We start from the raw sequence: 19,838 nt of genomic DNA, 5'->3' as shown, positions 1-19,838 counted from the left end.
TCTGGCCTGTGAATACTCGTTCATACATGAAGGGTGTTTGAGTCACAACACATTTAAAGGAGTGCTCATACCAAAATGTGCATCAGATAAAAACAATCATAGGAGATACAATGCTGTGTCCATGGCAACCTTCATTTATGGTAATTACACACATTAAGTGTAAGGTAGAATACAAAGTTTTAATATCTGTGTTGTATTTAAGGAAAGTACCTTGAAATGACAAGGTCTCAGCTGTACAGATTCTTTTCAGTGTTAAAGCCTTGGCTGTAGTGGTTTACATTTACAGAGGATCTATATATACCCACACGTGTTCTTTTAAAAAGGGGATTACTATTCAACAATCCCGTGTGGATTAAGGGTGTTTTGGTATTCTGGTTAATCGGGCTGTACAGCAGCGCTCGGATGGAGTTAGCGTCCCATGGTCGGCATGGTAACGGCAGGGCTTGACAAGGTGGCATCTTCAGCTTTCCATTGTGAGGTGACAGTTTTGATCTGTGTGTAGAACTGGATGCCCTGTAAAGAAAAAATAAAGTTTGAATTGAAACTACAGTTGTGCATTTATTTTATTTGTAATAATAGGATGGGTTTTTTTTATACTTGTTTGCCATAGAAGTTCATGTCCCCTCTGAAGGATCCTCTTGACCCAGTGAAGGAGAACATAGGCAGTGGGACAGGGATGGGAACGTTGATTCCAACCTGCAGAAAACAAGTTTTCGCTATCATCTCTATAAGTGTTAGCTTTGTTATACAATTCCCCCAAATTGTAAATTGCTAGTATGAGTAAGATGCAGCCTGAAAAGAGATGCGGTATATCCATGCCGTTTCAAAAACAAGCAAACATGATCTCCATAAACAAAGCTAAACCTGTGGCTTATATTTCCAGTACTGAAAGCAAAGCATGATCTTATGAAAGGGATGACAAACTAAATAAAAACACTTTGTTATGAAGGCAAAGGGAGCACAGCATTGTTGGTTTAGAATGTTTACAAACAGCGGGAATAGGTTTGGATGCACTAAGGGCCTTTTGGTGAAGGTGCAGGGTGAAAAAAAAAAGTTGATGTTTGTTGCTTCGAGGTTTGGACAGGAGAACGACACATGGCCTTGCGCAGCATTCCCCGACATGTGAACAGCAAACACAGGGCATAACTAAGGCTCCACAGGCAAACAAACAGGGTAAAGGCTGGCCATATTTATGCCTTGTCGTTGAACAGCAACCTAGGAATCCCTTTTGATTTAATTAAAGATTTCCCTCGATTGATACTACCTGGAAAATGTTTCTATGTCCCCCTGTCTGCTATTAACAGACACATATTTGCTGTAGCTATTTGCAGTTTACCGGTGGGGAAGTGGAGGGAACGGGGTTGCCGAATGTGTGTGTATTAGGTTAGGGGCAAACAAGGCTATACTTGACATGGAAAATAATAGTTTTTTTTCAAAGTGTGTAAAGGTTGTCAAACAGAAATGTGATGTGCTCCCCCGTGGAGATGCTGCATAGACATGACAGAGGGATGTGAATGTCTCCTTTCTCCCAAAACAGAGGAACACATTTGGAGGCTGCAGCCACTTACCTGGCCCACGTCCACATCGTGAGTGTATTTGCGTGCAGTGGCGCCATTTGTGGTGAAGATGGCTGTGCCGTTGCCATAGGGGTTATTGTTGACCATGTTGATGGCATCATCCAGAGTCTCTGCTTCGAGAACAACCAACACAGGCCCGAAGATCTCCTCAGTGTAGCACTTCATCTCAGGCTGGGAGAGCACAGAAGAGAATGTTTTACTGGATGTTTATTCAGAGAGGTTTTTACTGGTCCTCGGACATAAGTGACATAAAACCACGTACTGTGACATTGCCGATGATGGTGGGACCCACAAAGTTGCCGCTCTCATAACCCTTGACCTTGACGTTTCGGCCGTCCAGGAGCAGCTGAGCTCCCTCGTCCACACCGCTCTGGATCAGACTGCAGACTCTCTCCTTGGCCTGCGGAGAGATCAGAGGCCCCACGTCGGCACCAGGCTGGTCTCCTAGCAGGGCCCCAAAAACAACCAGCTATAAGGTTTCATACCATGCCATTTGTATGATGCGAGCGCATAAGTTGACACTGACAATCAAATATGTCTTTTGCTACAAACACCCAAAACCAGGACGAGGGGCACCCTGAGGCACTCCCTCAAAAATGGATACTTAAGGGTTTCCTGTGTACTACAAAAATAAGAGTCCATATCACTGCATGCAGGGATAATCATCTACTCTACTCCACATCAACTTCCTCTCTCGCAGGGACTTGATGCTCTGAACCGCTATTTAGGTCTTGGCCGCAGATCTGGCCACAAATTTGCAGCAGGGCTGACTAAATGAGCCCTTGCTCCCAGCTGACTCCAATGTGAAGTTACAACAAGGTAAAAGGCGAGAGGTGTGGTTAAGGCAGCGTGGGTGGCCCCCAATTCACTCAACTAAAGGCCCTTGGGGGGAGCAAGGGCTCATGAGAGACAAATGAAGATTGGGGTGATGGGGTGCAGTACCTGCATTCACGCGCAGAACCCTAGAGCGCTCCACCAGCTGCGGCAGCCAGCTGCGTGCCTCGCCCACCAGGATGGCTGTGGACAGAGCCATGCAGCGCTGTCCCGCTGCCCCGAACGCTGCACCAACGAGCTGGTTCAGAGTGTTCTCCTTGTTGGCATCAGGCATCACCACACCATGGTTTTTGGCTCCCTACAGTACAAGAAAAGTGGTTAGCCTGCTGCTGCTTAATCTCCTCTTTACGGCAGCTGGTTAGTCACAAGTAAGAACATAATATTAGGATAATTAGGAAATTATATACAAACAACAAGGACATGTTGTATAGTAAATGGGTTTGACACACCAGTCCATAGAATAGATTCAATTGATGCACATATATCTAAATAATAGATGGAACATTTATAATTGTGGCTCTGCAACAGATGCACAGCTGGAGTGTCATCTGTACAGCTGATAGTGAGAAGGAACCAAAAATGATAATCTGTTGGCCAATGCTGCCACCTGCTGGACATTCATAGCAAGTGTTGGACTCTAACACTCACCATGTTGGACTGGACCCTCTTGCCATTTTTAGATCCCCTCTCATAAATGTACTCCCCGGCTTGATTGGAGCCGACAAAGCTGATTGCCTTGATGGCCGGATGGTCACAGATGAAATTCACAGCTGTGAGAGAAAGACAGTGATTAATATATGATATTTAAGAGTCGGTGTCTGCGTTTACAGAGTATATGACAAAAGAAGAAAAATAACATTTGTAATTTATTTATAGATACTATCCAGTTATGACATGCTCTTTCACAGTATAACCAAGTCCTTTTTAAATGAAACATTGCGCTCATTCCTCATCTGTCATGTTTAGAAGGATAGTAAAAAAAAGGCACAGTGGATCAAAATCTCAACAGATTTATTTTATGTGGAAAAACCAAGATTAAAGATATAAAGCTAAATGTATTTATTTTGTAAAAAAACTACAAAAACATTTTTGCCATGCATAAAATAAAATGGTAAATATTATATAATGTTTCATAAAAAAACTCAGAGGCTTTGTTGTTTGGAGGTAGCTTAACAAAAGGTCCAGTCATTAGCTCCTAGTTCCATAGCGGAAATTGATTTGTTTGGATATGCCTAATGTCAGAGTGAGCAGCGGCAACACACAACACACACATTGAGAAGAGTGTATCAAACTAAGGTCATTGTGTCACTGTAGCATCATTACCACTAATGCTTAATAGATTGAAGTTTCAGACCCTGAGATTTATGTATAACATGTTATCAAGTGAACATGTCAAGATGTGACATATCGGCCCCGGCCGTGGCGCAACTGGCTGGAGCAGTGCACCCGTTCGATTCCCGACCCGTGGTCCTTTCCGGATCCCACCCCGACTCTCTCTCCCACTTTCCTGTCACTCTCCACTGTCCTATCCGAATAAAGGCAAAAAGCCCCCAAAAAATAACTTTAAAAAAAAAAAGATGTCACATATCTAGTAAATGTGTCCTTAATCATCTGCCCTCAAAAATATGTTCCGACAGTAACAAGCTAAGGGTAACAGAGACCAACTCTCACCATCATGTTGGCCGTGGATGAGGTTGAGTGTCCCGTCTGGAGCTCCGGCATCCTGCAGCATCTTGGCCAGCAGCATGGCGCAGCCCGGCACCCGCTCGGACGGCTTCAGCAGGTAGGTGTTTCCGCACACCATGCCCATGGGGAACATCCAGAGAGGGATCATGGCGGGGAAGTTGAAGGGTGCAATGCCGGCACACACCCCAATAGGCAGGCGGTAGGTATAAGTGTCCATGTCTTTGGTGATGGAGGGCAAGGTCTCACCGAGCATCAGAGAGGTTACGCTGCAGGCATGCTCCACAACCTCTGCAAAAACAATGAACAGGAATTGATTGGTTACATACAAACTGTGTGTGAGTGTAAATTATCTGCTTTACTGAGACAAGTATTGAGTGTGTTGACTGTTTTGAAGTCCAGACAATGTTTAAAGATTAAAGATTTCTACAAAAAGAGATTTAGGCTTATTCAATATAGAAGACATTGTTTTGATGAAATAGCTGAAAGCTGAACTCGATATATTTCAACAGTCAAAAAATGATTCTATATTAATCCCATATTAAGAACCAGTAACCATTTTTGGCAATCACTCAAAGGCTTGATAAAGAAAAGTGCCCTTTGTTCTGGTTTAGTATAACTTATTAACTACCCCTGCAACCACAAACTGAAAGCCTGCATAAAATCTAGCATGGCCTAAACGCTTACATATTCTTTTGCCCTTTGTAAAGGTGCATGTGTGCGAGTGAGATAACCTTACGCAATCCTCTGAACACATCCCCCTCTGCATCTGCAAGGGTCTTCCCCTGTTCAAGTGTGATCGACTTGGCAAGTTCTTTCTGAAACACACAATTGGTCCCTCTTTATTGCTTTTAAAAAAAATATTAAGTAAATTCAAAGAGCTCATTTGCAAAAATAAATAAAGTTGAAAAGTCCTAAACAATAATGTTTTGTTTCAAGTTGCACCTTATACTTTCTGACTCTCTGACTTACAATGTTGTCCTTGATAATCTGCTGATAGCGCAGAAAAACCTGCTGCCGGGCCAAGATGGAGGTCTCCGACCAGGAGCGATAGGCTCTGGAGCAAGAGTCCACGGCAGCCAACATCTCCTCCTGGGTGGCTTTGGGTACTCGGGAGATCACCTCGTTGGTAGCCTGCAGAGGAGACAAAAAAGAAACATATAAATATACTTTCAAATTCTAAGGATCACTTTTTTCAATCCGCAGGGGCTGTTGGAGTTCACTTTACATTAGGTAACAGGTGAATCCTAGCATATGTTTAACTTAGAGATGTAAGCTTTCCTACATCTGCAGGTCAGAGTTCATCAGATACAAATACATTGATTTCCCCATTCAACCCTTAAGAAAACGTGTATGATTGTTAGTTAATAGAGGATGCTCGACAAGAAACCAGTTTCTACCAACAGTCAGAGACATTATCTAACAGGTGAGATTAAGCAACTCCATAGACTTTGCTGTTTAAACCATGTCAGAGCTACCAAACCACAGTGCAGCATAATGAAGCCCTCCAGCTACAGCAGGATGAACCAAGTATTGGATGATGCCAAGTGCACTACAGTTTCTTGATCCAGGACAGGTGAAATACTTACAGGATTGTGTATATCCAGCCATTCTGATGTTTTGGATTCAACAAACTTTCCATCAATGAATAGCTTGGTGGTGGGCTGTGGGGAGAGATGTAAAATAATGTATAGTTGCCCTTAAAGGAAGCAGGTTCATGATCAATGTATGAGATTTGATGTAAAGTGTAATGGCAGCCTGACAATGAAGTGTAAATTGTTCTCATCTCACCACTGAGGAGTAGCACATGCGTCCCACCTGAAGTGGGACCTGAGAAGGAAACACAGTGGGAAGTCTGAATTAAGTAAATGTAATGAATATTATCCACCTGGCTAAAAACCACGTTTGTCTACATACTTTGTAAAACATTGAATACACATAACCAGCTCCATCCAGTTGCAGACTTTTAGACTGTATGTGCAGACTGAAGGCTCACCAGATTAATGAGCAACTACGTTTTTGGAGACAACGTCAAGTTTATTGAAATTGACTGGAAGAAGAAATCCACCCAGTACTGAAAATATTTAACCCAGAATATTAGGCTACTAAATACTCTAAATCACCTCATTAAAGTTGATGCATTGTCAAAATGTCAGATAGAATATCCTCTGAAGAGCATTTAATCCCAGCTGTGAAAAATAAATCTATAGCAACCCGGACCTAAATTCTGCATCACATGACATACTTTACTGTAAACAATGTAAACTGTCAAACCTGCCTGCGTCATTTGCATCTGAGAGGAGAAAAGTTGTATATCTTACCTTTGCCTTAAGCACTGATCTTAATACTGTTGTGGCCATTATGGACATGTTACTACCAACTTGTTTTACCCAACTCCGCAGGTAGGACCGTGGCCAGTTGAAGACAACATGCAGATTTCTCCCCCACTGACATGTATTACCTGTGGGCGGGATTTTAGAAATCCAAGCTTGCTATTCGCTCCATGACCTCACTCCCACGAATAACGTAGTCTGATTGGTCAACTGTGGGTGCTTTCTATCCATACACTAGATGAGAAATTAAAAAATCCCGCCTCATCTCTGAAACTCGACTTTTCATTGGATGAAATATTAGTTACGTAAACCAAACTGAACTATGCCCCCACAGCGCTGCTAACAGTCCGAAACGATAGTTTGACTCAGACTGAGGGCGACAGAGATCTGTCTCCTACTCGAGTTATGTTGTCATGACATATGTAGCAAATGTAGGAGACTGGTTAAATGTGCAGGCCATAATCGATCTCTAAGCAGCAAAGCTTATCCTTAACATTAATGCGACAACGTTACCACAGCCACAACAATGCACTTGTCCTTAGTTTGCCTCGCCAAGGTACTGTTATACAATTGTTAGCATTTGGCTAAATGTGTGCGCACCAAATATGAAGCAAATGAAGGCCAGATGTTGCTTAGTCATGGACCAAAGAGTAGGTAGGAGGGATTTTAGGAGCGCATCCCATTGGCTGCTGGAGGATGATGTTAAACTGTAGAAAAACTCTGCAGTAGTGAATTCAGTGTAGTTTAGTTACAACTAGAGCCAGAAAGCTATGGCAACTCAAGACAAGGTGAACCAGTAGACATAATAAACGGTAATTGTGTTAAATGCGATTTCCAAATAGACTAACGTTTCTGTTTTGTTTTCTTTGTAGCCTGTTCTTCATGGATACTTCAGAAGTTCCTGCTCTTGGAGAGTTCGCATTGGTAAGTTATGTCACTGAATCTGACAATTTATCTGAAACTTAACGCATTTTCCATTCAACAATTTGATCATGTATTCTTTGTGCATCAGCTTTTGCTCTAAAAGGCATTGAATATGACCAAGTTCCAGTCCATCTGATCAAAGATGGGGGTCAGCAGGTACAGCACAGTATAGACTCACACGATCAATATCAAAACAGAAATATATTGTATGGGACAATGCTCCTAATTTTAATCTAACCAAAGTTATTTGTATGTGCTCAAGCATACTGAACAGTACAAGACTTTAAACCCCATGCAACAAGTGCCTGCAGTTGAAATTGATGGCATCACCCTTTCTCAGTCAGTGAGTCCCCAAATTCTTTACCTATGTAGTCCTATAAAACACATTTTATTGAACCAACTTGAATATTACTGATAATAGTGTGTTGCCCACACAGCTGGCAGTCATCCAGTACATCGATGAGACCAGGCCAGGGCCTCCACTACTCCCTACAGACCCAAAGAAACGTGCCCAGGTCCGGATGATAAGTGACATCATTGCTTCTGGTATTCAGCCTCTGCAGGTGAGAATGGAAGCTCAAACACTTACCGGGCTGCCAGTTCAGGTGTTACATATAGTCACAACAAATCATGTAACTTAATAATTGATGTCTTTATATTTCCAGAATTTACACGTGATTCAGAAAATGGGAACGGAAAAGGTGCAGTGGGCTCAGCACTTCATTGATCGAGGTTTTCAAGGTAGGTAGAGTCCATCTCCTCAAAAATACACAAGCACCTTATTCTAATCACTTTTCATTTGCAACATCATTTATGTGCATCTTTTTCAGCTCTTGAGCCCCTTCTGAAGCAAACCGCAGGAAAATATTGTGTAGGTGACGAGGTAAGAGGCATGACTAGTTTATTTTAATTGATCACATTTGTATTATAATTGATGTTGTATTCATCTTTTAAAAGTTTGCAATACTATTTGACTTATATTAAACCTGATGCTTGAAATAAGCCCAGTGGGGGGTTTTTTCTGTTCCTGTAATGTATATTTGTAATCTGTGAAAAGATCATTTTAATTGTGAAACAAATTTAAACTAACCATGTTGAAGATTTACAGCAGTTTGATATACAACTGACTTCATTCATCTGACTCATTGCTTACCTTTCAGATATCCATGGCAGACATCTGTCTGGTCCCACAGGTCTACAATGCAGAGAGGTAGGTGATCTGAAATGTCATTAAAAACTGCAACATAAAAACCTTATTAACACTCCCTAAACAACAACAAAGCAACATGAATTTCATGGCAACAATCAGGAACTCAAAAGAAAAGTGATCCTTATTTTTATTCGATAGTTATCCCTTTTTTTGTAACAACCTTATTTAAATGCTACTAATTGCTATGCCCAACCTGCTGAACATTAAACAAGTTACATAGAAGCATGAGACGCCCCCCCCCCCCTGTCTTTAATCTCTACAGGTTCAAAGTGGATGTCGAGCAGTATCCGACTATCAAGAGGTTAAATGAAACCTTACTTGAGATTGACGCTTTCAAAGTGAGCAGCCCGTCCTGCCAGCCGGACACACCCGATGACCTGCGTGCATAGAACATCTTAGCAGCTTAAAAACAACTGTGTAAGAAAAATAAAATGCTTTGGAAATAATCACAGTTTGTTTTCGTGTTACTTGAGAAGAAAAGGAAACTTTGAGTTAAAAAATATTTATTGGCATTTCATGTACATTTTGATTTTATCCATTGTACCCAGTCCAGCAGTTTACCCTCAAATAAATACTGATATGTGGAGACAAGGCAGAAGACATGAAGAAATGTACGAAACATGCAGAGCACAGACATTTGTTATGCAAAGGTAAAACCCTCTAAGCTTACTGCTTGCATAGCATTGACTGAAAGAGGTATGGATGTTTTCAAAAGACACTAAAAAAGGGAAAATAGCTGCAGATCACATCATGCAACAATTATATCACGTAAAGATAAACAACCAAATACAAAAATATGACATATAGATACAAACACTTGCAGAAACTTAATTTTTCTGTCGTGGCAGACCACAGCATCCTCTACCGTTTAAAAATAATACATAAAAAAACAGTCCTGAATGGATTTCCATCACAGGTCACCAGGGATCTCCACTGTGCACTTCACTGTGTCTTTGTAGAAGGTACCGGAGCAGTCTGATCCACCAAACACTAGCAATCTGCAGTGGACCCTGACATTTTCCTTGCTCTCTGCATCTGTCAGGATGGAGCAGCCCAACTTTATCATGCTGTGTCCTGCACGAGGCTTCGAGCACAGCAGAGGAGACGCCACTGAGCTCCATTTGTTGGTCTCTGAGGAGAAATCAAAGTAGTTGATTTGTGACACCTTAAATAAAGTGGGATGTAAAGTAAGTCCCCCATGATACACACATCATGATAATATGATGAGATTGAAGGAGCACAAATGAAGAACTCACTAGTGTTGAAGATATGGACATCCTGCAGAGCTCCAATCGCACTGCAACCCCCACTAACTAAAATCCTGTCTTCTGAAATTGGTATAGCTGCATGAAACCTGTTCATGTAAAAGGCAAGGACAATTTTTATGTGAATCATAATGGTTCCTTAGCCAGTTTCTAAACACAATGTGAACTATTACAAAAGATGGTGTTATTTTATCACTAGAGATGACATCTTGTGTAAAAAACAAACAGATTAAGTTCAAACGAGTTCTGCTTAAAGACACCAATAATAAAAACCAGATGGCTACATTGATGACAGTTCTCAAGGTTGATTTGTCCTGCACTCACCCTCGAGGCAGTGGTGGCATATTCCCACACTTCACAGCTGTGTACTCCATGAGGCCTTCATTCAAGTAGAAACACAAATTAAATATCAGTTTAAAATCTGGACAAGAAATTGTTGCCCTAACAAAGCCACCAAATCTTCATCTTACCCAGATCTAAAACATGGAGATCGTTAAGGTAGGTAGCAGTCTTCCGTCCCCCAAATATGATCAATTTATTTGACATCAGTGTAGCCGAGTGCCTGTTTGATTCACAAGTAAGCATGAGATCAATATTCAGAAGGAAAAGAAACAGTATTTGAGGTAGACAGCCAAATTAGTTGGTTTTAAAAAGGAGACTGACCCAAACCGAGGCAGAGGTTTGTCCCCCTCTACAATCGGCTGGTACCAGAGTTCAAACTCGGGGTTAAAGATGTACAGAACATTGCTGCAGAATTTATCCACAGATGAATGGCTCGGGTGAACTCCACCGAAGACAAAAAGCTCTTTCTTGTAAAAGGCTGCAGAGTGATACGCCAAATTTGGAACATTCCCCCCTGCCTAAGAGGGGGTTAATCCACAAACAAACCAAAAGAAAATAAACGACCATACATCTCTGCTTGAGTATCGGACTGAATATCAGACTAAAACTTGCAACAAACCCACAGTGATAAGCTTCCAAGTCCACGTCAGAGTGTTAAGGATGTAGAGCTCGTTGTAGCGCTGACCCTCCCTCATACCACCATAAACAAACACCGACTTGGAGTCTGGGTCGTAGGTCGCAGAGTGTCCTCGGGCACACAGCGGCACGGGTCCAGAGGAGGAGGAATTCATGGGGAACCAGAAGTCACTGTCTGGAAAGAGTTCAACAAGTACTTACAGGCTTCCTATTTTTGCCTTAAATGTGTTCTCTGCATATAGTAAGCAATAAACAACAAAACAGAATTAAAGAAAGCTGCACTGACCTAACTCCAGTTTCCACAGGGAGTCCTTGCAGTGGTTTTGACCTGCCGTCTCCCCTCCGATGAGGATAGCAGTAGCAGGGTCACTCAGACACATCGTATGGCTCCAGCGCATTGATGGACACACTGAAGCTAAAATCACAATCTCTGTCAAAATCTTTCATTTGTGCATTGATATGAGACTGTTACGGTTTCATACCTTCTCTGTTCTCATTCTTTATCTGCACAGTCATTTCCTCCTGGCTGTTCATCCTGGACAGCCTGATTTTCTTTGGGGTTGAAGGCTGGTCGGTGTCCTCAGCGACGCTCTCCACGTCCTCAGCGCTCCATGTCAGACGGCCTCTCTTACTGATAAGAGTCCATCTGGGTGTCTTATCCTACACCACAGAATAAGTCACTTACCTTACATGCAGATATTAAAATACTGTTAACCACGACTCTTACCGTAGGCCAAACGCTTGGTTTATCTTCAATAGTGGACTCACTGGTGTCGATTCTATTAACTTGAACGTCAGCATCATAGCAAACACTATCAACCAATTGTGACGAGTTGGTAGTCATCTGCAAAGCAGGAAAAAATTAATACATTTGGTAACAAAGAGGTAGATAACCACAAAACAATTGTGAACATTAATCCCACCGTTTCATTTCCGGCATTTTGAGGTAACGTGCAAGAGAGATCAGTGGTATCGTGCTGTTCTGGGAATCGAAATTTCCTTTGAGCCAGAGGAGTGCTGCTTAAGACGCTGGATTTATCCTGGGGCTGGTCACAAGTCTTAGCAGAAAAAATAAATGAAATAATAAGTCTCATAATAATCCAAGAAGTCAATAGAGCGTGCCTTTTACATCTATAATATGTAACTTAAACCAATAGTGTTGGTATCAGTCAGGTATAAATTGTGTGTTTTACAGTAGATGGTAGTGGAAGGTAAAAAAAGTACATTTAAAGACCTCCATTTTATGCAACGTATACTTCTACTACATCTCAGAGGTAAATATTGTTCTTTTAACTCTACTACATTTATCTGACAGCTGTAGTTACTTTTAATATTACAGATTTCACCCCTTTTGGGTTCAGTGAAAACCACATCATCAAATGTTCTCTTGATCATTTAAAGGATACATTGTATCCTAAATTGGGACAGAAAATGATCCTTCTTTTTAAGTTAAATATAGCATTTCAAAACGGTTACATCAACATGAAACTGCATTGTCACAAAGCTTAAACTATCCAACAGTATAAAAATAGTTAAAAGTAGGCCCAACCATAAAGATCTGCAGAAGTAAAATGCACAAAACATACAGCAGTATCATTAATCTAAAAACATCATGTATAATAGTAAAACATTGGGACCCTTGTACAACACTATCAACATTTCTATTAAAACATGTTGATAATAATTGCATATTTATATTAATGCGGTTTTAATGCAGGGCTTTTACTTGTAGTGGAGTATATGCTTACTTTAGTGAATGCTGTTGATACCTCCTCCATCACTGGATTTAGAATATTATTATTTTGTCTAGTCATCTCGTGGCATTACTTACCTCTCCACACACTGTGAGCACAATCTTTCCATAAACTCCTCTCCTGCCTCTCTCTGCTGCCACTGTGACCATTTCAGGGCTCCAGTCACCCTCCCAGGCCAGACACCTGAGTTCAAAGTCAATTTTTATACATTTATATTATAGACTGTATATATAAAGAATTCGACTCCAAGTTTGTTTTTGTGTTCGCGTTAAAAGTAGTAAGGCCTTTTCTCCACAGACCTGTCTCGAGCAGACAGAGTACCAATGTTCTGGGCTGATACTTCCGCACTGACCAGAACATCAACCGAGATTGTAGTCTCGCTGCTTTTCCATTCACCAAGACCGAATATGACCAGTTGTTTGGGGAGAGGCAGTGGAATGTGGACCTGAAAGCAACATCGATTGGATTTCCTGCGGAGGGTGATAGACCCGACGACATGTTTGAATTGGTGTTTTAGGTGTGTAAACTGCTGCATGAAGGTTTTCCAAAAAGGCCTACCTGATGAACTGACGGGGAGCATCACGCAGAGAACAAAGCACATAAAAACTCAGCCTCCCCATGTTGTTCAGCTAACCTTCAGAGCACAACTGCAGCAACTACACAAAACTTTAGTGTAGCCTGAAGCATCGGTAATCACTTCTGATTGGCTGATACGCGCTCGAGGGCGTTGTAAAGACGAACAGCTGAAACAGCAATTCATTTATTAATTAACAACACCTGCGTAGTTCTGCTGTTTGTCACTGAACGGTATGGAAGAATGAATTAAAAAGCTTGCCAGGTCTTTTTTTTTTTAAAGCTGTGGTTTAAGTTTTATGACATTTTAATGATTGGTGGTTAAACAACCAGTATAAAATTATATTTATGTTTAAACCACATTATTATTGTTATTTAAAAGTGCTAATTATTGTTGTTTGTTAGTATATGTTACGGTGTTTTTGTACTGGTAAGGGTTGAATTGTTTGTTATTATTAGGCCTACAGCTAATGAGGGTGGACAACACACTGACAACAACTTCATTATAATACAGGTCAATACAACAAAACCTCAAACTGCAACCTAAAACCACTGAATTTATCATAATATAACATCCAGATTGGCTGGCTGCAGTGGTTCAGATAATATAAGTATACCATAGCAAACAGTATATGGAAAAAACCTGTCTGCAAAAAGATATGTTTCAGTACATAGAACAACTTACTGCATGACTCCATCAAATAAACACTCATCATCAAAGACTATATAAATGTTGTAATTTAAATTATACTTGAAGTGGAATCATGTAATAAAAAAATACTGCTCATCCTACAGCTTTCTTTAAATCCAGCAAAACATGAGGGACACTTGATATAAAGGCCTTTGGGGAAAGCAGAAAATAGAACCTGGTTTCATCAGCAAATCTGTAACAATTAAATCGAACCCCGAATGTCACAATTTAATGGAAACACAAGGGACCCTCCTGAAGGGCTTTCTAATCTTGGATCAGCAGTGAGAATGTTATGAAACATGGCATCTAGGGACAGATTTAGTTGAGACACACACACACACACACACACACACACACACACACACACACACACACACACACACACACACACACACACACACACACACACACACACACACACACACACACACACACACACACACACACACACACACACACACACACACACACACACACACACACACACACACCTTAGTGACATCTCTTAAGTCTCATATTGCAACGTTTACCTGCTCTCCAGTTTCGATGCTATGAACTACTTATCACGCTGTTCATATGATAAACCCAATTCCCAAATGAAGCACAGAAAATCGTAATATTCTCTTTATTGTGGAATATAAATTTTTAGGAACAAATGTCATCTTGACTTACAGTACAGGTTGAATTAAGCAAACATGGGAAGCTTTAAACCGGTTGCTTTACATTGTCACTCCATTAGCAGCCAGATCTGTGACGTCTTTGGGAACGTGTGAGTGTGGTAGAAGCATTGATTTTAGAAACAGAATGGACCAAAGCAATATAATCAATCCAAAGTATGCAACAACAAAAAAACACATTAACATTTGCTTACAAAGACCTGTGGACAAAATACAGTTAGAAGAAGTATTACAACTGCTCTCTACTTCCAAAACAGCAAATATAAAGGGGAGGCAAATGTAAATATTGAATCTATATTACATAATAAGAGCTTTATGTGATAAGGATGGCTTTTATTTGTGTCATAAAAACCACACTCTAAAACAGTTACCACTTCTCTCAGTACATTCAACGTATAACTTTTACCCACACACCACTCTGACAGTAAAAAGCTCTGTGCACAGATTTGTAATATTCCTCATTATCAAGTGATAAAATAAATTACAATACAAAGCAGAAGGATAAATACACGTAACAACAAAGCAACATAATCAAAGAAGGTGTACGCACACACACGCACACAGGCAACAAAACACCTTTTCAGAGCACTGCTGATTAAGCACCTGTCTTTGTGAAATATATTCTGTGCAGGTGTTCCCTGATCACTGCTACCATAGAAATGTTACAGCTGAAGACAATATATGTTTTATGATGGGCACTTGACTAAATAGCACAGTGCATACACAGGAACATGGCACATGATATGCAAGGCTTCTTCAAATATATCTTAGCAAGACATTGGAGCAAATGTTGCATTGAAAACTATCTGATCATAAATTCAACATGTGGCAACACAAGCTGAAAGTGATAAAAATAGATATACTTATATTTTATCTTTTGCTCTATTATAACTTCATCTTGTTCCCCAACAATGGAATCAAAAATATTTCATCGATCCTAAGAGTAGTATTTGTCTGTAAATTAAACATTCATAAACTTGCATCTTAGGCACTGTAATAAACTCTATAGTAGAGGGTTTTATTTCGCCATAATGAGTAGGAGTTGTCAAACTTCAGGAGGTAAGTGCCTTCACCTGGAAAATCGTGGCTCCCCCCCTGGACAGATACGTGACTGTCCTGGCGGTATACAGGTAAGACTTCAGCCAGGTTGGAGTTGGTTTGAGTTTTGGAGCCTTTCTCAACATCTCCGTTACCGACGGGTCCTGCCACAGGAATCACATAAACCACAAAGTCAACACACTGCCTCGGATCCCAGCTGCAGCTGTTTCTTATGAGCAAAATGATTGATATTTTTTATAAGCTCATCATTCTGAATTTAACTGACCTTCAATCTCCTCCTCTTCTTCTTCATCATCACTTGACTCGCTCACGTGCACAGTGATAGAGCGGCTTGTGACAGGACTCCAGTCAAAATATATGCCGAAGCCAATGTCATAACCATCTGTGGCAAACTCCCAGCACACTTTTTTGGCTTCAGGGACAGTGGGCACGTGAACTGTCATGATGTCGCCTCGGTACACTGTCACCACGCTGTCATCCTCCGTTCGAAGTTTTGCCTTCAGCTCCTTTAGTGCAGCAGATGTCCACGTAGTTGGGGGTTTCAGGGGTGGCATCTGGGCTGCCATGAGGAGACAAACAAGGCCATTAACAACTCTGATAATTATTTATCCTGATGAGACAAGTCATTTTTGATTGTAATTTAATTTGATTTTCAAAGTAGGTTATTGTTTATAAGCCTTGACTCCAACAATAAACAAATTGTAAACTTGATTTATGAAATCAAATGAAATCCAAATGATAGACAAAACACGGCAGTAGTCATAATGGCGTGCTTTGCAGATCCTCACCTTTCATCTCAGCGGAGAGCTGACAGCTCCCAGAACTGTTGTTCTCCTCACCTCCTTCCCCAGGGGCCGGCTCTGCTGGGGGCTCTTCATTACCCTGAAAAGGCATGCACACACGACTATTGTTATAACTAAGAACTTATATTATATTGCACTTTGCCGTATTCTGACATAATTACAACAAAATACCTCAGAATGATGCACTGAATCCTCCTTGTTTTCATCCATTTCAGCTTGGTTTTTGGATTGGGTGCAGCTCTGTGAAAGGTCTGTGTTCTGGAGCCTGATAAGATAACAGACAAAAACATCACAATATTTTAACAGTGAAGATATTAGGCTTCAAGATGTATAACTAGCATTGCGTTTCCTTACAGCAGCAGCTTTATAAGCACCACTTTCTGCAGCAACAGGCTACCTGTCCAGCGGTCTGGTGTCGCTCTGCTTGGATGTTATCCCGGGAAAAGACGAAATGGAGAGGGATGACAGCCGCGACTGGAGCTCTGATGTGGCTTCAAATCCCTCCATGGCTGTAAAGACAAGACAAACACCTCAGTCTGCGTGGCTGAAAAAGAAAACCCCGCCCCTTCCAACCACAGGCAGGGAGGAAAAGATCACAACACTCAAACTAACCTTTCCTAACATAACGGTAGCTACATAAACTAACTATTATTTGAAATTCATGAAACATATAAACCAAATTATAGTTAAATACATATAAAAGAGCTGTTATGGTTATGTGGGTTTTGTCTACCGAGCTTCATTTGATTAAATCTGGCATTAGCTAGGAGGCTAGCTGGTTAGCTCCCATCAGCTAACCTTATCGAGCGGGCAGAGAAAGTGCAACCGAGGAAGCTGCGGGCACACCGGGCACAGACTTACCACGATTTAACGCTGATGGTATGAAAACTTGACCCCGTTTTGCTTAGGTCCGACTCAGGCCATCAGGAAATGCGCCTCCATATCACCGCAATCATGTGACGGGTCTCTCCACTGTGCTGCTGCTTGTCAGGAAAAAACAGACCCGAAATGTTGACACTTCCGCCTTTTCTCGAGCGTTGACGAAAATTTGCGAGTCTGATCATCGACTTCCAAGGCTATTCAACATCTGCTTATGGAAAATTATAGAAATGTCCCCCCCAGTCAATATGTTAGTATATGTGTAAAAACTGTATGTACCCCAGTGTTTTATTTAAGTAATTGTCTTTTAATATTTGTTATGCTCTTATTAGCTGTATCTCTTGTAGTTGTATGTGTAATCTGTAGGTGTGTTGCAATGTTCAACCGATTTTTTGTACATTCTATTTTTGTCAAAAAACTGATAATGTTCAATAAGTTTAATTATGTCTTGGCAGTATAGGACAGAAGATACCAACTACTGCTGCATGGTGTAGATGCAAATGTAATCTCAATATATCATGTTATAATTATTTTCCAAACAACATGCAACATAAGGAACACAATTAACATTTGTTCAGCCATCCTTAAAGAATAAACACTTAAGTTTTACATAAGAGTGTAATTGTCTTCTTTTGCAGGTGTCTCCAGCAGTGATTGGTATCCTGCAGAGATGCACTGCTGCATAGATTTGCTGCTTGATAGAAAGCACAGCAATGGTGTCTCCTTGGTTTGGGCATCAGTGAGAGAAATCCAGGGAAAAGGTCTTTGCGAGGGGAAAAATTAGTCAAATCAGGAATTACATGACTACGTTTAACATGACAGAAATATATATTATAGTGCAATGTTACACTCACTCCTCTGTAAGCAGGGAAGATGATGCACTGATGAAACTGTGTACATTCAAATCCACAACATGTGGCCATTTCTCTTTCAGGATGCTGTTGATAACAGAGAGAGCATCACTGGATCCCAGACTGTTAAAGGTGCAGATATTTAGCAGGCTGTACAATACTGCACACACCCAGTTCAGATCAAGAGAAATGCCACCTAAAAATAGGAAATACAAGTCAGCTCAAGCAGTTATACTTCTGTCAAATCAAGTGTGATGCATCAATGAACAAAATTTCAGAGGCTTTCCCTTACATCTTATATAATATAACACACAATCTGATGAGAATATAAAAATAAGTCTGCAATAATGAAATATTACATACTGCTCTTTGTAAGAGGACACGATGCCTCTATAAGCAAATAATCTCTCAAAGCCGTGGTCAGATGAGTGTAGGAAAGCCACAGATCTGCAGTGTCACAGGCGACAAAGTCATACTGTGGTTTGAGAATGAAGTTGTGCCCTAGCAGCTGTGCCAATCTAGGATCAAAGATCAAAATAAACTTAATACCAGCGACTGAAAATTAACAATGCTGTATGAGTGTGTGTGTGTGTGTGTGTACCTGGTGACAGGCACAGCTGAACTGAAGCTGTACACAAGGCAGTCCTTGGAGAGGTGAGAGTAGAGATCAGCACACACTTTGGGGAGGTGGGAGGGCAGACAGCAGAGGAACAGAACATCTGCCCACGCTGACAGTCTGCGATTGTCATAGAAACATTCAACTCCTTTCTGGATAAATTCCACTGAAATAGGGCAAGGCAAATATGAGGATAGCTTCAAAAGACCCATTGACTACCACCCCATACCATATATTATTTGTAAACTTGACAAATAAGAGACACCTCTGTTTATTGGATTCACATGCTCCCTTATGATATACTGTATGAATATTTTCTAAGGGAATCTGCTGTTTATTCTTTTTTTTTCAATAGCTGTGATGTAATGTTTTTTAATACGGTTTCAGGTTTTTGTTTAAAACTTTTTATATAAACAATATATGAAAATTAAGCAATTTCTTTATGGCAGTCTAATTTATGTTCAATCGCTTCAATGTAATGTGACCCAATGACACCGTAGCGTTGTATTCCTACAACAAACAAGATGTGTACTACTCTTTCGAGTCCAGTTAGTTTCTTATTTTGCTAATGTACCTGTATGTTCTGGTCTTCTACTGGAGGTCTTAATCTGGGATGGTTTGATGCCAGCCTTTTCAAGGAGGAAGGTGAGCAACTGTTTCCCCATGAGACCCATCCCAATTATACCAACGCAGACGTTGCTGTCCTCTTGTGACACCAACGACTCTCTGTTTGCTGTGCGGCTTTTGATGAGACATCTTAATGTAAACGTAAATCAATCAGGATAACTTCAAACAGTGACATAACGCAGGGTGAAAAGTAATATTGAAGTTTCCTATCTGTCATTTGTAATTTTAATAAACTTTACACATAATTTACCTCAATGAGTGAACCAGTTTACATAGGAATGATGCGTGCGCGCACCCGCAAAACGTCAGTCCAGCCGAGCGTGCACGAAGGTAAAGTAACTCTTTCTCATCCTCAGTCAGCGGATTCTCGAAAGAAAAACCTTCCATATCAGCTAATAAGTCGTCCTCCATCACCAAACCGTTTCACAGATAACGGTTACAAGCTTTACGATGTACTTAAACGGTTCTTTGTCCTGCTGTTTCCATGGCTAAAAGACAACTTCC

At 40.8% G+C, this 19,838-nt stretch overlaps 4 protein-coding genes across 6 annotated transcripts; 1 reads left to right on the top strand and 3 right to left on the bottom strand.

Annotated features, from left to right (window-relative positions):
* Positions 1-113: 113 nt before the first annotated feature.
* On the bottom strand, positions 114-6,554 carry aldh6a1 (aldehyde dehydrogenase 6 family, member A1). Its single transcript, XM_063909561.1, has 12 exons — positions 6,416-6,554; positions 5,886-5,924; positions 5,684-5,758; positions 5,067-5,228; positions 4,834-4,912; positions 4,083-4,385; positions 3,060-3,181; positions 2,520-2,709; positions 1,840-2,021; positions 1,569-1,748; positions 598-696; positions 114-513 (listed from the first exon to the last, which is right to left on the bottom strand). Exons 1-12 carry the CDS (start codon positions 6,461-6,463, stop codon positions 409-411), a joined length of 1,584 nt encoding a protein of 527 aa, XP_063765631.1. The 5' UTR covers positions 6,464-6,554; the 3' UTR covers positions 114-408.
* Positions 6,555-6,778: 224 nt separating this feature from the next.
* On the top strand, positions 6,779-9,007 carry gstz1 (glutathione S-transferase zeta 1). 2 transcript variants are annotated; one of them, XM_063907987.1, is made up of 9 exons: positions 6,779-6,983; positions 7,300-7,351; positions 7,440-7,507; positions 7,614-7,694; positions 7,789-7,914; positions 8,017-8,092; positions 8,182-8,234; positions 8,512-8,561; positions 8,824-9,007. In XM_063907987.1, exons 1-9 carry the CDS (start codon positions 6,954-6,956, stop codon positions 8,948-8,950), a joined length of 663 nt encoding a protein of 220 aa, XP_063764057.1. In that variant the 5' UTR covers positions 6,779-6,953; the 3' UTR covers positions 8,951-9,007. The 2 variants fall into 2 exon arrangements, with proteins under 2 accessions (XP_063764057.1, XP_063764058.1); XM_063907988.1 differs by lacking the exon at positions 6,779-6,983 and adding an exon at positions 7,010-7,215.
* Positions 9,008-9,047: 40 nt separating this feature from the next.
* Positions 9,048-13,261, bottom strand: zgc:163014 (uncharacterized protein LOC100038766 homolog). Its single transcript, XM_063907986.1, has 13 exons — positions 13,117-13,261; positions 12,858-13,028; positions 12,636-12,741; positions 11,728-11,862; positions 11,532-11,648; positions 11,287-11,464; positions 11,091-11,219; positions 10,792-10,979; positions 10,490-10,686; positions 10,297-10,388; positions 10,151-10,205; positions 9,818-9,915; positions 9,048-9,692 (listed from the first exon to the last, which is right to left on the bottom strand). Exons 1-13 carry the CDS (start codon positions 13,176-13,178, stop codon positions 9,472-9,474), a joined length of 1,749 nt encoding a protein of 582 aa, XP_063764056.1. The 5' UTR covers positions 13,179-13,261; the 3' UTR covers positions 9,048-9,471.
* A 1,172-nt stretch (positions 13,262-14,433) lies between these two features.
* tmed8 (transmembrane p24 trafficking protein 8) lies at positions 14,434-19,830 on the bottom strand. Of its 2 annotated transcripts, XR_010168091.1 has the most exons (7): positions 19,585-19,830; positions 19,282-19,463; positions 18,693-18,873; positions 18,455-18,609; positions 18,095-18,287; positions 17,223-18,003; positions 16,719-16,870 (listed from the first exon to the last, which is right to left on the bottom strand). XR_010168091.1 is itself a non-coding variant. In XM_063909474.1 (6 exons), exons 2-6 carry the CDS (start codon positions 16,866-16,868, stop codon positions 15,484-15,486), a joined length of 810 nt encoding a protein of 269 aa, XP_063765544.1. In that variant the 5' UTR covers positions 16,869-16,870; positions 17,223-17,402; the 3' UTR covers positions 14,434-15,483. The 2 variants fall into 2 exon arrangements, 1 of the variants encoding a protein (XP_063765544.1); XM_063909474.1 differs by lacking the exons at positions 18,095-18,287; positions 18,455-18,609; positions 18,693-18,873; positions 19,282-19,463; positions 19,585-19,830 and adding exons at positions 14,434-15,701; positions 15,824-16,117; positions 16,347-16,440; positions 16,533-16,626 and having other exon boundaries at positions 16,759-16,870; positions 17,223-17,402.
* Between the last annotated feature and the right edge of the window lie 8 nt (positions 19,831-19,838).

Source organism: Eleginops maclovinus, chromosome 19 (genome assembly GCF_036324505.1).
Source record: "Eleginops maclovinus isolate JMC-PN-2008 ecotype Puerto Natales chromosome 19, JC_Emac_rtc_rv5, whole genome shotgun sequence".
NCBI lineage: Eukaryota > Metazoa > Chordata > Actinopteri > Perciformes > Eleginopidae > Eleginops > Eleginops maclovinus.
This window is presented reverse-complemented; position numbering and strand designations above follow the sequence as displayed.